At 41.8% G+C, this 24,859-nt stretch overlaps 1 protein-coding gene across 1 annotated transcript in view; it reads left to right on the plus strand.

Annotated features, from left to right (window-relative positions):
* Positions 1-695: 695 nt before the first annotated feature.
* Positions 696-24,859, plus strand: part of LOC120062193 (peroxisome proliferator-activated receptor gamma coactivator 1-beta-like) — a 123,873-nt gene continuing 99,709 nt past the window's right edge. Inside the window, exon 1 of the mRNA XM_039011995.1 lies at positions 696-776. Coding sequence (XP_038867923.1) covers positions 696-776 — 81 coding nt within the window. The remainder of the gene's footprint in view (positions 777-24,859) is intronic.

Here is a 24,859-nt window from a genome sequence, read left to right on the forward strand (position 1 = left end):
TAATGAGCAAATATTCTTACCTGCAGTAATTGAGGATATTGTAGACTATTTTTACTAGGTATAATAGCTCTAAATGACACATTTCTATTCATTTCTATTTTGGCACCAATTCTCTATTGGTTTTGCCAAACTTAATCAGGCAACAGACCTCAACATGGGTGTTGGAATGGCCTACTGTGGTGGTGGCCATATGGCCTGAATGGTGTGCTCTTTATGGATAACCTGTAAAATAGATTCAAAATAGACCAAAATGAAAAATATAAAATGCTATTCAAATATAAGTACGCAGTTCTTTCAATTGTTAGGCCTGTTGTGTAAACAAATCAGTTGAGTTGCATGTTTGCCGTATGAGTCATCATCACAGTCCCCACATGCATTTTGAGTCTATTCCAGGTGGACACGTTTTTTTTTATATTACTCATATGCATTTTGTTTTTCCAAGCATGCTTTCATTACTTATCTCAAGGACAATATGCCAACAAATCGATTGATTCACAACCTTTCGTAGGAAAATTAAGTTATCTAAATGACTTGTCGAAACAGTGACATCACATCATTATAGGCCAAGTAATAGTACATTTGTATTTCAGTTATATCAGTCTATGACAACGCCCTCATCCGGCGACAAACTGCAATTGAACGTGAACAGAACTGTATACCCGCTCTCAGACTTCCCAGCTTTCATTCTCTAGAAGATGGCGGACTGCGTTTCACTCTTAGATGAGGAGCTCTCTTCTTTTGTCTTCAATTACCTGACAGAAAACTCAGGCAGCCAGGTAAGGGATGTTCATATGATATATATCCAGAATCAGGACTACCTGGCCGAGGGTTCATGTTTGCATGTTATTGGCAGAAGCATGCGTAATTTAATCTTCATGTATGCTCTGGCTGTCAGCATCTCGGCTCTCTAACCGGCGTCTTCAGACCTTTGACGTATGTGCTTCACGTGGAGTTGTAAGGACATGTTATTAGTGCGAACAACGTGGGATAGTAATTAATAAAACATTTCATTTAGGTTGCGTAAAATTATTTTGTAATTTAACATTGAAATAACAATTTCTATGTTGCTCATAAAACTTTTACTATTTTTGACTAATCCTGTCAAATCAGAGACCTCAGCACGTGGGTAGGCTATAGCATGAACTTGGCTATTTATACATTTGATATTGAAATGAAGGGATGTATTGGCAATACTTTGTATACGAAGGTTTGACTATTTATTTCCCATCCAGCTAATAGCTTACAAACTGGAGTTTTGATTAATGCTTATATTATTGCAAATCAATGCAATTTGCGTATGTTGGCTATCCATCTGTTTCACCAGCCCATCTATCTAGTAACTAAAGATTGTTCAACTGTAGACCGGTATGCTACGGTTTCTGTACAGTGCGTCTCTCACGGATCAAAGTTGGGCTAAAGTAGCTAGTGAACTACAAAGGGAATAGGGTGCAATACAACGATAATGACTATTTGATCCGATCATCGACGTCCGTTGAGTTTCAGGTGCTGCAAGAATGATGATGTGAAATGCGGAATATTGTGCCCATCTGTGAAAAATTCAGGCGATTATGTTTTCGTAATCGTTTGGGTAAGCAGCGATCCACTGTTACAAAACCTTGATACCAGCGAGCCACTGTTATAAAACCTTGTTACCGGCGAGACTGTTGCAAAACGTTCTTACCAGTGAGCCACTGTTACAAAACCTTGTTACCAGCGAGCCACTGTTACAAAACCTTGCTACCAAAAATGCATGTTTTAGGGGGTAACAAAATAACAATTGTCAAACATTCATATGAATGAAAATCCAATTATGGGCGGTATCTCATCGTAATGTGATATTGCACAATATTATTAGACCACCAGATTTCAAATAATTATAGGATGCAACTGGCCAGCATACTCACGGATTATTCTCAGTAGGCTAAATTTCATTGAATTCCAACTATTATTTATTGTAGCCTACCTAGGATAGATTATGATGTAACGCTAGATTGCGATGAGAGCATTCGTTCTCAGATATTCTACTTTTTGCTAGATGTGTAGCTAGTGAGCAGGTTCATTGATTGCAGAAGCCAAGACTAAAAGTGATTTACATTTCAAGTCACATGTGTAAGGTGTGCAGTGAACATCCCGTGTTAAATGTCAGTTAATAAGTATCTAATAATAACATTAATTAATTATGAGTTGAAACATGGTACAGCATAATTAACAAAGGGTTAAACATGCATATTGAGGGCGTCCCCGCTTAGATACGAAGTTCCCCTAACTGGAAAGTTATACTTGTCCCAGAGCGTAATGTGACAACATTGTATCAGGCTCTGATCGCGTAGAGATGTTCGTGATATTAGCACCATCAAATGTAGCGTTCGATGCGGTGTTGCATGTTAAGCCGAATTATCGGGTTGACAGTGCTATCTATGGTCATTGTAATAGTACCCTACTATCGTGACCGGGGGTGTATTGATTCCGCCTATTCTGTTGCAAAAAAAATCTAAAACGGAAGCAAACTGAATGAAACGGGGAGGGACCTACCTGAATTTGTCCAATAATAACTCGTTTTGCTCTGTTTGCTTCCGGTTTGTTCTTAAACGGTAAACGGTTTCCGTAACGAATACACCCCATAGTTACAGAACACAGAGTTGCTGCAGTCATGTGCTTTCTGTTGCGTAGTAGTCTGGAGGACGCGGCTCCAGTGACGTGCATGAGCGACAGCTACGCTCTTTCCTCTGGGTTGCATGTGACTGGTGCTGCTGCTGCCAGTACTGTACTGCTGCTGCCAGTACTAGCGGAACCACATAGAGTAGTTCTAGATTGAGAAGTGGATGCCATTATCCCCTTTTAGTATTTCCCCTTCCATCTGAATACATTTTTATTCTTCTTTTCAGAAGTATTTTCTTAATCAAATGTAATCATCCATTTTGATGTAAATATTTAAAGGCCTATACTACTAACGTTATATGGGCCAGTTATGTTCTACCCTTTATATTCATGAGATGCATGAGTTACACAGCCTACATAGCAAATGCATTTCTGTAGTTTGTCTCATCATTTAGGCTTCAGTATGTGGTTTCACCGCCTTTCAGTCAATGGTTCATTTGATTCTGGTTGCTGAGTGAGTTGTCCTGTTGCATGGACATATCAGCTTTCAAACTGAAGTCTTGTTTTCCCAGATTTAGTCAGACAGGGAAACAATATAGTCCACTGCACCAGGCAGGGTGCTCACTGTGCTCAGCAGTCTCTCTCTCTTCAATGAAATGCTGTGTATTAATACACAGGCACTGAGCTGTCCTGCCGTGATGGAATACTGCAGTGCTATGTGTTCAGCTTCCATGATATGGGCTGAGTCACCTGTCAAGCCTAGAGTGGAGGCCTACTCTTTCTAACTAGAGCAAATGCATTATGTCTATGAAATGAGCAGTTCCTACAGTACACCTGCCTGTTTCTCTGATGGAATGAATGAAATTAGCTTTGGCTATGCTGTGTACTGACTGAAGATTATGGATAAGACTTCGTTTTTTCTTAGCGGGGTTTAATGCTGATTTAGACTGGCCATGAACCACAGGACATTGGTTTCTGTGTTTGGATGTTCACTGTGACGTTACTGTATTTTTAAGCCCGACTACAATCTGGAAAATCAGTCAATGAACAGTTACAGAGATGATTCTCATCACTGATCATTTTACTCCATGAGTAGCATTTCACCTATATTTAAAGTTCTCACACATTATCTATGAGGGTCATTCTGGAAGATCCTAGCCTATCACCTAGCCTACCACCCATCCTTCAAGATCATTATCTAGGTAGGAAGAGCATTTTCATATTTTTTGTTGTTGTTGAGAAGGATCATTCTGAATGATCATTACTCAAAATTATCAACTCAATTGAGGATGAAAGAGTCTAATCTCCCAGAAGTGTTGCTGGGAGGTTTTTCTTGTGTCACTGCCTGACTTTGTGGTTTGTCACTGAGGATTGGAATGTTTGCTTCCTCCCCAAAGCCCCAGAGATCCATCATCTGGCTGAGGCTCTGAGGCCATTCCTCAGGGAGGCTTGAGGATGCACTCTCATGGATCACTGTACCTCTCCCCTCCACTCTGAGCCTAGCCCGTGGGTAGGCAACTAGATTCAGCCACGGGCCGATTTTTGCCAGAGCGGATGGTTGGTGGGGCGTAACGTAATTATAATAATCTGTACACTGAAAATTGACCACAATTAAGCTCAAAAAGAGATTGTATTTGAAAATAACAATAATTTCATAACTTGATTACATTGAGACACCATCACATATGTTTATTTTTTGATTCGTGGGAATACTTAAGGACAGATTTTTATAAATATGACACATTCTTATCTGAATTGCTGGATTATTTTACAGTCTTTCTTGACCATGAAGTAAAATAGATATCATTTTTTTACCCAAAAAGTTTTTTGGGGTCCCAAGAAAATCACCCCTGGTCTAACCTACGTGCATCCCACATTTATCCTATTCCCTTTATAGTGCACTACTTTTACCCTATCAGGCCCTGGTGGTCTAACGTAGTGCACTATAAAGGGAATAGGGTGCTATTTGGGACGCATTTTCTGACTGTATGGGAGGGAGAGGAACTAGGAAACAGCTGATTAGATATCAATAATTGATGCAGACTAATCCATCATCGGCTTCAAAGGCTATCCTTTGCATGGGCTCCTGAGACACACACTGACTATAGCAGGCATTTGGTTGTCTTCACATATTCAGGCTGTGTTCTCCCAAGTCAATAAGGATCATTTTATTTTCCTTTTGATTTTGTTTTCGATTATCTCTTGTCCTAGGACTCATCTTTAGCTGTGCAAACATGCAAATATATTATTGTCTTTCATTTTCCTTTTGAAATTAGCCATGGTTTTGAAATATGATATTATGAAATAATGTGCATTTAAAAAAAAAAAAATCTAATAATAATACAACACAACAAGCCATAATGTCCTTAATTAACCTTTGCAAGTGTTTTGTATTCATCACAATGACTCTATTGATGTTGAGGACATTAGCGTGAGCCTGTAGCTTGCTTTGGGAAATGCATCAGGGGCTTTAACATAATGCCAATGGGCCTAAGTAGGCAGGTTTCCATTGACCCAGGTTTATTCAACAAAAGCATTGTCGCTAAAGAAATCTTTGTGACATGTGTAATAGAAATGGCAGGTATCGGAGAAATGTTCTAAAGATCGACAACACTTTTATCAGTTCGACTGGTGGATTTTTCTGTTGTCTAACTTTATGTATTGTGACAAATTATGATGGAAACAGTTTTTCGAATAAATTATGACTGCCAAATCATTTTGAAGGTACGCGGGGCACGTGATGTCACCGCGTAACTATAAAGCTCCACTCCACATTTAATTCTAAATGCCTACATCTTGCAAAATATTTTTTGTTAACTATAAAAATCTTTCTTTGCAGGACAAAGATTTGCATTGCCTTGCTTTTGTAGTTGGCGGGCAAGTTTCACCATCCAATTAGTTCAGATCTACAGGAGTGCAAGTCTCACCATGGCACGGACCGTGGCGATACGTTGGCACGAGAATTATTAAAATATGGCAAATATTAGTCAGTTGTTGCATTCTATCCATGTTGGCTTTTGCGGGCTACCTGAGACATGAAACAGATAGGTGGGTGGGCATACAGATTGTCGGAAATTTATTAATGAGCAATTTGCAAAAATGGGTAATGGAAACACTGTAGGTTTTTAGGTGTGATGTCGTTATGTCCAGCTGTTTTCATGGACATAAGATAGTTAAATGGAAACGCACCCTAGCAGGCAATTAGCACATATTTTCCTATGTCAACCTTCTAATTGTCAACAACAAATCCCTGGACAAGTTAATGTGAACATAGCTAATGACAGCTCAGATTCAGCTCCTCAACTTGTGAGGTATGATCCATGAGAAATCTGGAACAGGAACATGCAATGCTGTGTCCCAACTGGCACCATATGCCCTATAAAACCTAGTGCTTTACTTTTGACCAGGGCCCATAGAGACATTTGATATGCACAATTGACTGTGGAAACCTTGGGTAAGGCCATATAAAATCTGCGTTGTGGAGTCACAGATTTCAGACATAAAAACGGAATTCAACAATATTCAAAATTGTATTGAACTTAGTAGCGAATCAACTAAATGTATTGAACTTATTAGAAAATTCATCAAGATTATCATAAGGCATGAAAAAAATGCATCAGTGATTTGTATTTTTATTCAACTTTCTAAAGAGACAACGTCACAGGAATGTCCCTGTCTGTGTGTTCGCGTTTGTCTACCACTTTGTGTAGTCGTTAGTAATGTAATGACAACCTTCTTCTGGTTGATGGAAACGCTTTCCCTAAAACCTTCTCTATTAAATGTTACCTACAAAGTAGCCTATGCCTTCCGGGCAGAATGATATCAGGATTATTTGCATCAATCCAGTAGACATTTTTTTTGCAATCTCCCTTGAGTGCTACAGAAACATTGCTAACCAAACAACTGTCTTTGGCTGGTGCGCAGTTGAATTAAAGGGTAGGCCTAATTACAACCCAATATCTACATTTCAAAAGAGCCTGCTGATGTGGTTTACGCATTGTTGTGGTCTTGGAACCTAGTGTGAAAAAAGTGTGAAAACCTGAAAAACAGAGATCTGGAAAAACAAATAGAAGAATTTGGGTTGCCAGGTGTTGTCGTCCCCTGATGATATTCACCGCCACCTGCTTTACCATTTCAATGTGCATTCAGGCATTTGTTCGTAGTCAGCATCCTCCAGGTCATTATACTGTACCTCAGCCACATCCAAACAATGGGTGTGCAAGTAGTCTATTGTAAATGGATTGTGTGTCCTGAATGTAGGGTCAACAGGTTTTTAAGTTCGTTTTTGAAGTTTATGGTGACATATATTGTGTTGAGATGAAATACATATTCCTTCCTGATGTTTTATTTCCTAAAAAACACTCATAAGATGAATGTTCATAATCATTTAGATGATTTAAGTGATATAATTGTTTCCCTATTTGAGCATGCAAGTAATTCACCTCTTCAAGTTCAGCAGAAGTGTGTAAAACAGCTATTAATGAGAGTTGCAGGCGGTTCAGTTGTAAATGAAGGTCTGGTCAGGATGTAGTGGACAACAGTCCAACTCTGCATCAGCCCCGAGCCAAGGTAAATGAAGAGTTAACTAGCAGATAACACTTCACAGCCCAAAGACTGGTCTTGCATGATCAGTACTGGTAGGACTCTTTTGGGTTTCATGTAGAAGCCTCTGTGGAAAGGTTTCTACATGGAACCCAAAAGGTTTCTTTCTACCTGGGTTCTTCAAAGGGTTCTCTTATGGGGACAGCCAAAGAACCCATTTAGGTTTAGATAGCACCTTTTTTCCTAAGATTGTAGTGTGATGGAGACCTCCATACAGGGTACTGACTCCGCTTCTGTCAAAGTGTGGAGCGGGTGTGTGTGTATGCGCATATGCATGAGTGGGTATGTGTGTGGAATATGGATTGAGATACTTAAATCCTGATGTTTAAACAGCAAGACTGATCGGTATTGCTGCGCTTCAGCCTCATTCATAGTGAAGAGAACCATTAGATGTTGATATAAATAGATTAATTGGATATAATATCCAATATAGCCTAGTGCTTACATGTGTTTCTGTTGCGAGTTTGTGATTTATTTAGCCCTCAAGCCCAGCCATATGAAGATCTGGGTGATAAATGAATGGCTCCTTCATAGTAAACCCTTACTGTGGGCGGGCCAACCTGTCGGTCCAACCTCTCTCTCTCCCTCTCCTGGGCGTGATTGTAAACCAGGGAAAGGTTAAAGTAAAATGCCAATGTCCTGATAGTGCAGTACAGTCTCGCCGTGTTCCAGCCCTGCCATGGTAACCTAGCACCTGGGGACTTACTGTGGAGGGCAAGCTCACACTGGCAAGGGCTTACCCCCTAACACTGACTGGGTTAGCTCAGCGAGCTCATAGCCTGCTCATTAACAAGAGGTGTGTATTGTCCATGTTCAGAGCAGGAATGGATGTTGACTCGCTGTTCTTTAGTGTAACAAGTTTACACATCACCAGCTGAAAATAAATGCCTTATCTGTCATTATGTCAAAAGTGTGGCCAGGCACAGGCAGCAGGGCCTTCCCTGCAGCTATACTTGGTTATTAACTTTATTGGCTGGATATTAGTTATGGATCTCACATGGCCGATCAGAACCCTACAACCTTGTTATGGGGTGGTTGCTAATTGTTTCACACACCTCTCATGTACTGTTATTCTGTTGGCAGTTGAGAGCATTGCTCATGGCTATAGCCGATCGCTAATAATGCAGCCAGCTGACTGTCAGCGTGACACTACAGTCTGTGAAGGGAACAGAAATCCTGTATTTTTCACAAGGCTACTTACTGTATTACTATTCTTAGCAGCAGAGTTGCTTGTATTTCTGCTACTCAGAGAAGGTGGAGTTCATAGATAGCCGCCATGGCAGTGGCACAGTGTATTTACTTGAGGTGTTGTCAGTGTCGTGTCTTTGGCTATGCCGGATTAAGTGATATGACATGCTATTCTATAAAATCCTTTCTCCGTAATTAATATTACCTGATTGAGCTAATCATGTACATGTAATTAACTAGAAAGTCGGGGCACCACAAAATAATATTTATAGAGCTGTTATCTTCCGAATAAACTCTTAAAGACCTAGTAATATTTTACATCAATAGCAGTCAATATTAATCGTCACCTTATTTCAGTCTCATCTGAAAGTTGTAAATTCTTGGTTATCTTTTACCGCCTCAGAAACCCGGATCCGGGATCACCCCCCACCCCCCCCACACTGATTAGCATCGCTAGCATAGCGTCACAATTAAATAGTAGCATCTAAATATCATTAAATCACAAGTCCAAGACACCAAATGAAAGATACAGATCTTGTGAATAAAGCCACCATTTTAGATTTTTAAAATGTTTTACAGGGAAGACAAAATATGTAAATCTATTAGCTAACCCCGTTAGCAAAAGACACCACTTTTCTAACTCCATCAGTTTCTTACTCCATCAGGTGCTATCACCAATTCGGCCAAATAAAGATATTGATAGCCACTAACCAAGAAAAAACCTCATCAGATGACAGTCTGATAACATATTTATTGTATAGCATAGGTTTTGTTAGAAAAATGTGCATATTTCAGGTATAAATCATAGTTTGCAATTGCAGCCACCATCACAAATCTCCCCAAAGCGACTAGAATTACTACATAGAGCAACGTGTATTACCAATTTACTCATCATAAAACATTTCTTAAAAATACACAGCTCACAGCAATGGATAGACACAGATCTTGTGAATTCAGACAATATTTCAGATTTTCAAAGTGTCTTACAGCGAAAACACAATAAATCGTTATATTAGCATACCACATTTGCAAACGTTACCCGAGCATTGATTCAAGGCAAAATTAGCTATAGCGTTATCATCACCAAAATACATAAATTTTTTCACTAACCTTCTCAGAATTCTTCCGATGACACTCCTGTAACATCATATTACACAATCCATATAGAGTTTGATCGAAAATGTGCATATTTAGCGGCACAAATCGTGCTTACACAATGGAAATAGTGTCCAACTACTCAAGCAATCTGCCCGGCGCCATTTTGAAAATACAACTATTTTTATCGAAAACTATTCATAAACTTGACTAAAAAAATACAGGTTGGACATGAAATGAAAGATGCATTAGTTATTAATGCAACCGCTGAGTTAGATTTTTAAAATTAACGTTACTAGACATACAGTGTGCGTTACAGCCAGACTAGTGCCGCAATAATGGCGTCACTAATCGCCATTATTGAGTTTACATTTTTCCACATAAAAACGGAATAACATCATAAATAGCTCTTACTTTTCGACGAGCTTCCATCAGAATCTTGGCCAAGTGGTCCTTTGTCCAAAAGAATCGTTGCTTGGTTGTAAAACGTTGCATTCAACTTCTGATATAGCAGCTAACAATAGCTAACAATAGCTATTTTGCCCCAACGTGTCCAAATCCTCAAGACGCAATACTGAGGAAATTCCGAAAAATAGCAATATACTCGCATAATCTGATATAACTCGGTTTAAAATAGCTTCGTTATGATGTTTCTAACACCTATATCGAATTAAATTACAGACGGATACATCTAACGTTGATAACTGAGCGTTTGAAAATGGCATCCTGAGGTCCCTTTCTGCGTAATGGTCAGCGTCGAAAAGAAGGCGCACCTCACTCCTTGGCCTTTTATAACCTCTGAGAGCTACGTATAAAGCCCATTCCACTTCTCATTGGTTACTGACATCCAGGGGAAGGCGGGTGCAGTTCATGTCGTTCCATAGGATACACACAGACCTTTAAAACTGATCTGAGACCAGAGCTTCGCTCTCAGACCTTCGCAGTACCTGTCATGGATTTCGCTGTAGAAAGAGTTCTGGGTCACCCACAGACATAATTCCAACGGTTTATGAAACTAGAGAGTGTTTTCTATCCAATAGAATTAATAATATGCATATTGTACGAGCAAGAATTGAGTACGAGGCAGTTTAATTTGGCAACACCCAGAAAAAATAAATGCTAACTGCTCCCCCTATTGACAAAAGGTTAACTTCACGAACCCTGGCTAACAAGTTGAATCAGCAATACAAAATTGGGTTTAATTATTTATTTACTAAATACCTAACTAATCACACAGAATTACATATACACAGAATGAATCATACCTTGATTACAAATTACGTCATAAAGGAAAACGTCCCTGGCGGACAGAACAGATATGACAGCTGGTTACACAAAAGAAAAGGGGGCTGGGTTTGAGTGAAAGAGCGGGAAGACTTGAGGAACAAAGGGAGAACCATGCTATCGTAAATACAGTATCTTATGCATTCTAAATTACCGCCCATTTGGAAAAGGAAAATGTAATAAATATTTACTCGGAGATGTGCTTCGGTAGGTTGGTGGTAGATGGAAGGCCGTGGTGCCCAACAGAGTCCTTTGTCCTTTGAAGAATGTCTCTGCTGGTAAATTGGATACGTTGTAGTAACGTCGTTGTGTGGTAGACGGGATACTCTATCTGTTCTGTCCTAGCCCACGTTTGCAGCTGCTGTTGCTAATTCAACGGCTAGGAGGTATCACTTCTGTAGTGAATAAGAGTTCAAAGTTCATACCATTCGCAACCAAAGCTCAGGCTAAGGTTGGCTTCGTTCTGTAGTTATTATCTGAACCATTCTGACATCGGATCGTCATCCTAATGTACCCGGAACAGTTGACATGTTAGTCCTTTTAATGTATGGACCATCATCCTCACATCCTCGGAACAGGAGGTTACATTTTCGTCAAGGCTTTATATAGTGGCGGGAGAAGGGTGTGTTTTCATAGTTTACAGCCCGTGTCTCTTCACAGGGGCGGGTCACTGATTGAGCAGAGACCTAACCTTATGATAACCCAAATCTCTCATGTGGAAGCAAAAATTACATTTAATCTTTTCACCAATAATTTTATATTCAAACATTTAAATTGAACAACAATTCCATGTGAATCCGATAACTACAATGTGCAGACTTTCCACTGTAGAGTTTATGTCATCCTATCATTGATGAGAATGTCTCAGATGACAACCGAACTGACATCATATTCATTAAGTACCCACCCATATGTACAACTGGTTGGATTACCAAAATATGGTTAATTTCCCCCCACCTTCTGATGTTCCCAGAATCTCTATGTTAACCAAGGGATTTTCAAATGTCACATCAGTAGGGTAGAGAGAGGAAAAAGGGGGGAAGAGGTATTTATGACTGTCATTAACCTACCCCCAGGCCAACGTCATGACATCAGCATGTCAGGTTGGATTCCGCATGATTTCATCATGATGCCGTATAATCATCATCAAGCTGTCTGGGGGATTACGACTCCCTCCAACTGCTTACCTTACAGCAACCTGAGCACGGTGCGGTGTCCCATTTAAAGATAGTTAGTATTCACTGCCCTAGACAAGGGATCTGACCCTTATGTCATGATTTCAGGCCAGATCACCATCTTCATCATGATCTGACTGTTAGCTTAGCCTCTGTGTTATGAGCTGTGTTAACTTACCATAGTGGTGACCTTTCGTGGGTCCCTGGCACACACACTCACAACAAATAGTACACCCGTGTAGTGTTGTCACACCTTGGGGAATGCTGCTGGTGCAAGGCCAGGGCCTGAGTACCTGACGGCAGCAGGTAGGTAGGTAGGTAGTAAACAGGAATGCTGCTGGTGCAAGGCCAGGGCCTGAGTACCTGACGGCAGCAGGTAGGTAGGTAGGTAGTAAACAGGAATGCTGCTGGTGCAAGGCCAGGGCCTGAGTACCTGACGGCAGCAGGTAGGTAGGTAGGTAGTAAACAGGAATGCTGCTGGTGCAAGGCCAGGGCCTGAGTACCTGACGGCAGCAGGTAGGTAGGTAGGTAGTAAACAGGAATGCTGCTGCAGGGTGGAAACGAGGGTGTATGGAAACTGTTCAGGGGACTACGTAATAGAGATGCACTGCAAGCCACTACCTGCACACCTGTGAAAAACATTCCACTCTGCCCTCCCACGACAACAAAGCAGAACAGTGTTCCACCACATGGTGGGCTGGCTAGGGAATTACAGGAGAGGGGAGGGATCTGATTGGTGGCCTGGCTCACTAGTAGCTCTTTAAACTCTCTGATTACCTGGCCTCCCGCCAGCCAGGCTTCTCACAACATCTACATTTCCATTGTCTCCATTCAGGCTGTTTGGCCACAACAATGGGTGGTTCACCATTAAGGCACCCAGCATCGCAGGTGAACAGTAGGTAGTAGGTAGAATCACCCCCCCCCACCCCACATACACACACCCCTGCCACTGACCTAGTTTAACAGTGAACTTTTAGCTTGGCAGGCTTAGGCATTGGTTGCGTGACTGGAGCTTGGGAGCTGAGGCTGGTTTTGATTCGCTAGCTTGACAGGCTTTACTCACATGTCACAACGACCTTCTGACCTCTGCTGCCCCACTCCATATATGTCCTTCTCACACCCTGTCCTGTTCCCCATCTATGACAGTAATAATGACAGAACATTCCACTGACTACAGCACAGGAGAGAAGGTATGGGGAACAGCCTGAAGACATACTTTATCACCTTCTTTTGAAATTGCAAGCTAACTATTGGCTAGGTGACAGCTTTGGCTGGGATCTGTAAGATTTAGTCTAAACTGGTGTTAACTAGTGTCCCGTCTGCACATGTGTCACGTTCCTGACCGGTTTTCTGTTATTTTGTATGTGTTTGACGGTCAGGGCGTGAATTTGGGTGGGTAGTCTATGTTATGTGTTTCTATGTTTGTTAAAGGGTGACCTGATATGGTTCTCAATTAGAGGCAGGTGGTTTTCATTTCCTCTGATTGAGAGCCATATTAAGGTAGGTGTTTTCACATTGATTGTTGTGGGTGGTTGTCTCCTGTGTTTGTATGTCGATACCACATGGGACTGTATCGTTTGTTTTGTAGTCTGTACCTGTTCGTGCGTTCTTCGTTGTATGTAAGTTCTCATGTCCAGGTCTGTCTACGTCGTTTTGTTATTTTGTTAATTATCAAGTGTAGTTCGTTTGTTCGTCTTGTTTAATAAATTTCATTATGTCCAACTACCACGCTGCATATTGGTCATCTGATCCGTCTCGCCTCTCCTCGTCTGAGGAGGAGGAAGAAGTAGACGTTCGTTACAACATGATTTCAACTAAGATCAACCCATCTAATAGTATTTCCTCCTCCTCAAAACATACCAGATTCACTCTGTTGAAAAAAGGTAATATAAAAAATACAGAATGCAATACTCTTCCAATCCTCAGTGAAGACTCTATAGGACAGGTTTATCGACACCTCGACTCCCCCCCAACATGCTTATTAGTGAGCTACATCCCCCTGATAGTATCATGAAAAGGCAAGGACATTGGTATAATTGTGGATTCCCAACCTTGACTAACACAGAGAAATCTAATTAAATATGACTCTCCTTTTGCTGAACATCTTGGGACGATGTGGTATATAGTAGGGCGTTGGGCCAGTAACTGAAAGGTCGCTGGATCGAATACCCGAGCCGACAAGGTGCAAAATCTGTCGTCGTACCCTTGCGCAAGTCACTTATCCTTAATTTGCTCCAGGGGCGCCGTACTACTATGACTGACCATGTAAAACAACACATTTCATGTACCTATCCAGTGTACGTAACAAAACATATTTATTTATAGCTCTACAGTGCCTTCACAAAGTATTCACACCCTTTGATTTTTTTTCAACATTTTGTTACGTTACAAACTTATTCAAAAACAAAAACAAAAAAATCCTCAGAAATCTACACACAATACCCCACAATGACAAAGCGAAAACAGGTTCTTAGAAATTGTTGCTAATTTATTACAAATAGAAAACAGAAATACCTTATTTACGTAAGTATTCAGACTAGAGGTCGACCGATTAATCGGAATGGTCGATTAATTAGGGCCGATTTCAAGTTTTCATAACAATCGGAAATCGGTATTTTTGAGCGCCGATTTGCCTATTTTTGTATATTTTTTTTATTTACCTTTATTTAAGTCAGTTAAGAACACATTCTTATTTTCAATGACGGCCTAGGAACGGTGGGTTAACTGCCTTGTTCAGGGGCAGAACGACAGATTTTCACCTTGTCAGCTCGGAGGATCCACCTCTTGCAACCTTACAGTTAACTAGTCCAACGCAATAACGACCTGCCTCTCTCTCGTTGCACTCCACAAGGAGACTGTTACGCGAATGCAGTAAGCCAAGGTAAGTTGCTAGCTAGCATTAAACTTATCTTATAAAAAACAATCAATCATAACCACTAGTTAACTACACATGGTTGATGATATTACTAGATATTATCTAGCGTGTCCTGCGTTGCATATAATCTGACTGAGCATACAAGCATACAAGTATCTAAGTATCTGACTGAGCGGTGGTAGGCAGAAGCAGGCGCATAAACATTCATTCAAACAGCACTTTCGTGCGTTTTGCCAGCAGCTCTTCGTTGTGCGTCAAGCATTGCGCTGTTTATGACTTCAAGCCTATCAACTCCCGAGATGAGGCTGGTGTAACCGAAGTGAAATGGCTAGCTAGTTAGCGGGGTGCGTGCTAATAGCGTTTCAAACGTCACTCGCCCTGAGCCTTCTAGTAGTTGTTCCCCTTGCTCTGCATGGGTAACGCTGCTTTGATGGTGGCTGTTGTCGTTGTGTTGCTGGTTCGAGCCCAGGGAGGAGCGAGGAGAGGGACGGAAGCTATACTGTTACACTGGCAATACTAAAGTGCCTATAAGAACATCCAATAGTCAAAGGTTAATGAAATACAAATGGTATAGAGGGAAATAGTCCTATAATTCCTATAATAACTACAACCTAAAACTTATTACCTGGGAATATTGAAGACTCATGTTAAAAGGCACCACCAGCTTTCATATGTTCTCATTTTCTGAGCAGGGAACTGAAACGTTAACTTTCTTACATAGCACATATTGCACTTTTACTTTCTTCTCCAACACTTTGTTTTTGCATTATTTAAACCAAATTGAACATGTTTCATTATTTACTTGAGGCTAAATTGATTTTATTGATGTATTATATTAACTTAAAATAAGTGTTCATTCAGTATTGTTGTAATTGTCATTATTACAAATAAATAAATAAAAATTGGCCGATTAATCGGTATCGGCTTTTTTGGTCCTCCAGTAATCGGTATCGGCGTTGAAAAATCATAATCGGTCAACCTCTAATTCAGACCCTTGGCTATGAGACTCGAAATTGAGCTCAGGTGCATCCTGTTTCCATTGATCATCCTTGAGATGTTTCTACAACTTGATTTGAGTCCACCTGTGCTAATTTCAATTGATTGTACATGATTTGGAAAGGCACACATCTGTCTATATAAGGTCCAAAGTTGACAGAGCATGTCAGAGTAAAAACCAAGCCATGAGGTCGAAGGAATTGTCCGTAGAGCTCCGAGACAAGATTGTGTCGAGGCACAGATCTGGGGAAGGGTACCAAAAAATGTATGCAGCATTGACGGTCCCCAAGAACAGTGGCCTCCATCATTCTTTAGTGGAGAAGTTTGGCACCACCAAGACTCTTCCTAGAGCTGGCCGCCCGGCCAATCTCAGCAATCAGGGGAGAAGGGCCTTGGTCAGGATGGTGACCAAGAACCCGATGGTCACTCTTACAGAGTTCTAGAGTCCCTCTGTGGAGATGGGAGAAACTTCCAGAAGGACAACCATCTCTGCAGCACTCCACCAATCAGGCCTTTATGGTAGAGTGGCCAGACGGAAGCCACGTCTCAGTAAAAAGCACATGACAGACCGCTTGGAGTTTGCCAAAAGGCACCTAAAGGACTCTCAAGACCATGAGAAACAAGATTCTCTGTTCTGATGAAACCAAGATTGAACTCTTTGGCCTGAATGCCAAGCGTCACGTCTGGAGGAAACTTGGCACCATCCCTATGGTGAAGCATGGTGGTGGCAGCACCATGCTGTGGGGATGTTTTTCAGCGGCAGGGACTGGGAGACTGTTCAGGATCGAGGGAAAGAAGAATGGAGCAAAGTACAGAGAGATCCTTGATCAAAACCTGCGCCAGAGCGCTCAGGACCTCAGACTGGGGCTAAGGTTCACCTTCCAACAGCACAACGACCCTAAGCACACAGCCAAGCAGGAGTGGCTTCGGGACAAGTCTCTGAATGTCCTGAGTGGCCCAGCCAGAGCCCGGACTTGAACCCGGTCGAACATCTCTGCAGAGACCTGAAAATAGCTGTGCAGCAACTCTCCCAATCCAACCTGACAGAGCTTGAGGATCTGCAGAGAATGATGGGATCAACTCCCCAAATACAGGTGTGCCAAACTTGTAGCGTCAAAACGAAGAAGACTCGAGGCTGTAATCGCTGCCAAAGGTGCTTCAATAAAGTATTGTGTAAAGGGTCTGAATACTTATGTAAATGTGATATTTCAGTTCTTTATTTTTTTAAACATTTGCAAACATTTCTAAACTGTTTTTGTTTTGTCATTATAGGGTATTGTGTGTAATTTGATGAGGAAAAATAACTAATCAATTTTAGAATAAGGCTGTAACGTAATAAAGTATGGAAAAAGTAGATGGGTCTGAATACTTTCCCAATGCACTGTATGTCTTAAGTTTGACTGATATGGAACTTGACAGAGCTCAGTGACATCTCCAAATTGCTGCACTTGACTGTTGACTAACATGCTCACTTGCTCAGACCCCACTATGCACCTGAGGACCTGCATCTTGCAGCTTCTGCCCCACTATAAACTACGTAGCCTTTGTTAAACCTTTCTATCTTCACGGCAGAAGTGTGCTCCTGTGATAAAGGACTGTTTCGGTCCTTTAATGCCCCCGTCTCCAGCCACAGAGGGAAAAGTGAGTTAACTGCTTTAGACAAGGTCTACTCTGGGCCTGGTTGTTGTTCGATGCCAATGAGCACATTTTTAGCAATCACCAGAGAATGTTCTGGAGTCAGTTCTATTCCTTGTCAAAGTCTTGAATTCTGCCCACTCCACATAATGTTTCTCTCTCTCTTTCCCGTAGCATTCGTCCTTTCATGTACTTCCACAGCACTGTTTGTGCTTTTCAGTGCTTCCCATGATGCTCTGCTGCCTAGCCTGAAATTATTTTAAGCCGTCTCCGTTTACACAAGCAAGCAGGATCCAACTCATTGGATCGACTGCAGCTCCATTTGCATGTTATTCTTTGAATAAATGAGAAGCAGTCTATTCTGTTATCAGTGCATCATCAGGCTCAACAACATTCTGGAGGCAGCGGCATCTGGAGTTTCAGACTCCCACTGGAGAGTGGTCTGATTTTACTGAGGAAACAGATAAGCATTGAGCCAGTCAGATTTCTATTGGGATATGTGACGCAGACAGGTGAACTCGCACGCACGCACACAAACACACACACACACACACACACACACACACACACACACACACACACACACACACACACACACACACACACACACACGGACACCTATTAGCAGAGGCTGTCAGCGTTATCCCAGTTTATTTCTAATGTGTCTAGTAAAAGTGTCAGTATACGATCACCTGGGTCAGACGCCTGGATGAGAGAGGCAAACTGTGGAGGGAGTTGAGATGGGGATGCACTCTGGCCCAGTTTCCTGATGACTCATTGATTTCTCTGCAGGTATTTGTCTTGAGGTGATTTGAGGAAAAAGTGCAAATCGTTTTCCATCTGAAGCCCCCCCCTCTTCCCAGTTTCCATATGCTTTCTCAAGAGATTGCTTCTGCTTTCTCAACACTCTGTTTCGATGATGTTTAGATAAAGGGACAAGGTCTGTGGCTGGCTGCAAGTCTAGAAATGAGGAAGGTATAATAATGTCTGGGAAGAGCCGTTTTATGCTAAGCCATTTCAGTTTTCCTTTGTCAGTAACTATGTAGATGCAATGAAGTGAATGAAGTCACGGGACTGAGTTGAAACTCCTCAGCAGCCTGGTCTGATGTGTGTTCTTCAGATGGCTCATGTTAAAGCCCAGCCCTATTTGACGACAGTATGGCAGGGAATGCCACCTCACCGGGGACTCAAAAGGCCATGTAATAGAGGCTTCGGCCAAGCCGCGGTATCACTGACAATCCTGCCTACTTAGGAGTCGGCCATGTGGAGGCTGCTGGAGTTGTCCTTTTATGTTGGGGCAGTGTTTGGGTGGTGTCACCAGGATGGTCTGTTGATAGTGATGGGCCATAGTGAGGACTGAATGCTTTCAGAGGGGTGTCTCTCTCTATCTGAAGGGTCATTAGAATGTGAGAGGCACACTGGGCCATTTGTTTCATGCGGGTTAGCCTTAAGTTTGGTACAAAACAAAGCTGAATAGAGCTGGAATTGTTTAAGACCTGCAGGGGAAGTTTTTCTAGATTGTTCTAGCACTGTGTTCTTTGCAAAGCAGCCGAGATGAAGGAACAAGTCATACCAGCAACACATATTGAAATACATGAAAAAATGTACTCACGCAAACGTTTAACGTTTTAACGTTATCCCTAGAGTAGGTCAAGGGCCAAGTTACTACATCGGCATTAACTTTTCACGTTTCACAATCCATTTCCATGAATGTGAGGCCAGTCGTGTTGCATTTCTGTCGGATTAGCAAATGACTTACTTATGTAAGCCATCCTCTCCTCGTCTAGCAGTGAGCCTTCTGTAAGTACATCCTACACTTCCTGATAAACACCCACTAATTCACACTGCGACAAAACCCAGCGCTGTACTGTACTGCCTGCTGACTCCCACTCCTGCTCCTGAAATATTCTCAAGCAGCACTTACCGTGACATAGAGTGCTTTACAAAATGCCAATTAATTTTTCAGCGCACCATACCTCAGGTATTTGCCCGGCAGGTACAGAGTTCTGTTTTCTCTCTATGTCACTGGCAAACCCCTAGCTTTCATCAAAGGCGCACATCAGTCCTGTGTGCGTCGTGTGTGTGCCACTGCTGGGGGCTTCCATTAGTGGAGTAGCATGGCTGTGAATGACAGCAGAGCGCCAGCAGCACAGAGCACACACCCCCTACTGGTCCTCTGGTGTCCTGCAGGGCTACTGAGATGTGAAGGTATGCTTCTCTCCTCCACCAAGGCCAGCTCTCTTCTCTTCTCTGTGCGCTGTCACGGGGGACACCTAGTCAGTGGGTGGACACCTCCTGATGGATGACATGAGGTGGGATGGGATCAGGACTGGAGAGGAGAGAAAGGCATGGAGATGGATCACCTGGTGTGTGTCTCCACTTATCATCATGCCTGGCCAGTCTTCCAGGACCTCTCTTTCACAATCCCTCCACTGTTCCCCCTCATCTACCTTTCCTCTTATCTCTGCCACAGGAACAGTGGAACAGAGGATACAGCGTCACACAGTCCTCTGACAGCAGGAACATGATGCAGTGATTAACAGTACTGGCCGAACGAGCTTCACAGCCATGTCTTATTTACTGTTAACTTCCCCAGAAAACAAGTTTCTAGCGCTGCATGTCTGCCTGGAGCAGACATATCTGCTTAGTTCTTTTTTAATATATGTTTTAATATTTTTCATAAGCCGGCTAAGCCAGCTAACAATCAATCAATCATAATCACTAGTTAACTACACATGGTTGATGATATTACTAGTTTATCTAGCGTGTCCTGCGTTGCATATAATCGATGCGGTGCGTATTCGCGAAAAAGGACTGTCGTTGCTCCAATGTGTACCTAACCATAAACATCAATGCCTTTCTTAAAATCAATACACAAGTATATATTTTTAAACCTGCATATTTAGTTAATATTGCCTGCTAACATGACTCGTTGCGAACTGTGAAGACTATTTCTTCCTAACAAAGACAGCCAACTTCGCATGATTTAACAAAAGTGATTTTGCGAAAAAAGCACAATCGTTGCACGACTGTACCTTGTTAACTCGAAATGACACAACGACAAGGTTCCAGTTTAACAAAGTTTACTCTACTATATGAACACACTACAAGGTAGCCATTACACTCAAGGCCAGGTCCAACAACGACTAGACTTCCTGCGCATGCTCACTCTTGACTGAGTGATAGCCCCATAATAACAGAAATATAGGGATACTTAAAACATGAACTTAACAATCTCCCCCTTTTCTTTAAAGAAAAAAAACATCAACAACATAATTAAATGTCCAAGTATTATTCAAGATCCCCATTACAAATGGGTTGTGTGACAGTTATTATTTGTATTACTCAAGCTGCCACTTTCCATTACTGAGAGCCTGTAGGAGCGAGAGCCTGTAGGAGCACAAGACCGGATGCTCCCTTTTTAGTCAGACAGTCAGCAAGCTGTTCCTTTGTGGTCGACCACAGAATCCGCTGGATTCTCTGTGCTTGAATAAGTTCCTTGATGCTGCTAATCTCAAAATCTTTTCTCTGTGACAGACTTGGTTGACTTCACAGCATCAACTAATGAGTAGTTGTCAGTGACACAAACTACAGGTAGGAAGTGCCGTTTTGTCCCACCAGTGATAACCTAGCGAAGAATCACTGAAGACAACTAGTTTCAAAGAGTCATCTTTTCCAACATGCTGAAACTTTAAAGTCACTTGTTGTGATTTCAGTTTACGAACAACTTTGTTTGCCTCATGAATGGTTTGTACAGTGGTGTGTTTTGTGTTAATGCCAAGTTGCAACCATCAAACCAGGTCTACTCTGTCTCGCAGCCCATAAAATTTGTCCCATCTTTGACCTCAATTGACCAGCTTCAATTCCACATAGAGGGGAATTCCTTTGTACGGCTCTTGAAGAATCCATGTGGATGGGTTGAAGATTCTTGATATAGCTCTCCTGTTGCATCAGTATTTTTCCATCAACTGTAATAAACTCTATGCCAACATAACAAAAATGATCATGCTCCTCACGGCCAACCTAGAAAACAGCTTTGAGGTGTGGAATCACAGTTGTAGCAAAGGTCTGTGAGCCACCCCAGATAAAGTCATCAACATGACAGGCAAGTACTCCAGTCACATTGCAGTCTTGATCAAGCCAATAGAAGGCTGCAGGATCCACTTGTGACATTTTTCCACCTGTATTCAGCATTGTTGCCTTGACTTTGTTGTACCAGTAGAGTGATCCATCTGCCAGTCCATACACACACTTTTTTAGTTTCCACAGTGTTCCTTCACTTTTCGCTTCGGGCGGAGGTCGGATGTGAATGTCCCTTGACAGCTCTGTTCCCTGCAAAAATCCAGATTTGATGTCTATGGAATTAAGTTTCCATTTTTTCTGGCAGATCATTGACATCAACAATCTGAGTGACTCTGAGGCGCATGTCGGTGAGTCTTTTGGCAGTTCTTTAGCAGCCAGCTCCTCAAAACCTCTAGCCACTAGACGTGCTTTGGGCACTATTCCAGTTAAGGATTCTTTAAGGGTACACACCCACCTTGTTGAGACGCACTTTTGGCCAATGTCTTTGACTTCCTCAAACACTCCATTTTTCCTCCAATTACTGAGCTCATCTAGCTTAGCTGAGTCAAATGACACGTCCTTTGTTTCAAGTACATCATCATTTTGAATGTCATTCTGTTTTTCTCGATTTTCCATTGGTTCAATTCTGATATTATCTACAAGTGACAGGTCAGCTGACCCTGTTGTACCAGAAAGTGTAGCTGGTTCAGAGTACTGCAAGTTGTACCAGTTCTGGTGTTTTGCTTTTCCTGCTCGTTCAATGACGGTTGCTGTATGTGGAATACCACTTTCTCTGTCCATGTATTTAACAGTTTGTCCAGTTTTCAGATTGGAACAACCATGTTCTCTTAACACATGTGGCTGTTGTTGAATGTTTTCCTCATTTGAACCCTCAACAGTATTACCTGTGGCATGGTTGAAGGTCTCTGCTCCATTTCCTGTGTCAGTTTCAGTGTCCATATCATTGGATGCGACATCTGGTAGGTTTGTGTCTGTTACTGTGTCCTTTTTGTCATTTTCATTAGGAGACTGATTCTCAGCAACAGCCCCTCTATCTTGTTGATCATTTACTTTCCGCAATCTTGAGTGATGCACCCTGACAATCATGCCTCCGTGCCTCACAAATATCACCACACCATCTTGACCAATGACTACTCCCGGTCCTTTCCACTCTTGACAGTCAACTCGTTTGTAGTACACTTTGTTTCCAGTTTCGTACTTCTCATCATCATTATTCCCTGAACTGCTGAGTAACTTCTGAAGTCTGTCAACTGTATCATGTCCAAACTGTTTGTAAAGCTTTAACAAGACTTTGTGTTTTTCTTTAGTGCTCATGTTCTCTGTGACTGTCAGAATCTCCATGTGCTCTGTGTCAGTCAGAATCTCATTTTTGCATGGACTCTGTGTGATGTCTTTGTCTAAAATGTTTACACAATAGTGGCCTGAGGTAGTAAGTTCAAGAGTCACTGGTTGTTTAAACATCACTGCCTTGTCATTTTTTATGTCTAGTACAGCCTCTGCCTTCTTGAGGGAAGCTTTGCTTAATAGTAAGGGGATATCTGTAGGGACCACCTCTGTTTCAATGTGACACTTAGTCTGACCAATTTTTGCTGGTATCTTAACTCTCTTGGTAGAATGGACAATTCTCCCGTCTCCAAATTTGAAAGCTCTGTTGCTTGGTGTGTCAATCATATTTTGTACTTCTTTCATATTTAGTTCACTGACATAGCTATCAAGCCATTTTGCACCACACACTGTCCGTGTACATGCAGTATCAATCACAGCAGATCCTAAGGATTCAACTATAAAAATCTCAGTATCAGAAGCAGATTCATTTGACAACAGTGTAATGTTACACTGCTCTATCGCTGTGTTTACATTTTCATCTGTTAGTTTAACTTGTTCATTTTTATGAGGACAGTCTTTAACCCAATGGTAAGTGCTTTGACAAATAGCACATTTCGATCTCCTTCCATATTTGTCCAGTGGATTTGTGCCGGGAAATGGCGCCCTCTTCTGGTTGTCTTGAGAACGTGACTTGTTGGCGCCTTTTCTGTGCTGCTCGGTGTAATATGCTGCGTCACTCACTTGCATTCCATCTGTTATTGGCGCGACAGACGTCTTCTCACCAAATATTCTTTTTAGTGCCGACTTCATAGATGCAAAAGTCAGCACAGTACAAGCAGTCAAAGCCAACTGTTTCTCCCTACCATCTAGACAAGCAGTGTCTAGCAACTTGAACCCTAACACTGCATCTGGGAGAACCATGTCGTACTTGCGCATTCTATTGTACCTCTGTTCGAAATCAATGATGTAGTCCGCCATTGCAACCGAAATATCTCTCGTAACACTGTCAAAGTTTGAATATGCCACGTAGGCACGGTCTTTCTCTTCTTTAAGAAATACAGAATCCAGTGCTGTGATCAAAGTTCCCATACCGTCATCCTTGTTCAAATCCTCAACGGATATTTCCAGTGCTGTATCTCTCGCTCTTCCCTCGAGCGATAATACCACCGCAAGTGCTTGCTTTTTCGCGTCCAGATTAGTAACGCGTGTCCAGATTCCCAGTTCATTTTTCCAACTTTCGTACGACCTCTTCTCGTCGAAGCGAGGTGGCACATTGTAGTTAGAAACCATCCTCTGCTACCAATGTTAACTCGAAATGACACAACGACAAGGTTCCAGTTTAACAAAGTTTACTCTACTATATGAACACACTACAAGGTAGCCATTACACTCAAGGCCAGGTCCAACAACGACTAGACTTCCTGCGCATGCGCACTCTTGACTGAGTGATAGCCCCGTAATAACAGAAATATAGGGATACTTAAAACATGAACTTAACATACCTAACCATAAGCATCAATGCATTTCTTAAAATCAATACACAGAAGTATATATTTTTAAACCTGCATATTTAGCTAAAAGAAATCCAGGTTAGCAGGCAATATTAACCAGGTGAAATTGTGTCACTTCTCTTGCGTTCATTGCACGCAGAGTAAGTGTATATGCAACAGTTTGGGCCGCCTAATTTGACAGAATTTTACGTAATTATGACATAACATTGAAGGTTGTGCAATGTAACAGGAATATTTAGACTTATGGATGCCACCCGTTAGATAAAATACGGAACGGTTCCGTATTTCACTGAAAGAATAAACATCTTGTTTTTGAGATGATAGTTTCCGGATTCGACCATATTAATGACCTAAGGCTCGTATTTCTGTGTGTTATTATGTTATAATTCAGTCTACGATTTGATAGAGCAGTCTGACTGAGCGGCGGTAGGCACCAGTAGGCTCGTAAGCATTCATTCAAACAGCACTTTTGTGCGTTTTGCCAGCAGCTC

The sequence above is a fragment of the Salvelinus namaycush genome, chromosome 17, assembly GCF_016432855.1.
Source record: "Salvelinus namaycush isolate Seneca chromosome 17, SaNama_1.0, whole genome shotgun sequence".
Classification (NCBI taxonomy): Eukaryota; Metazoa; Chordata; class Actinopteri; order Salmoniformes; family Salmonidae; genus Salvelinus; species Salvelinus namaycush.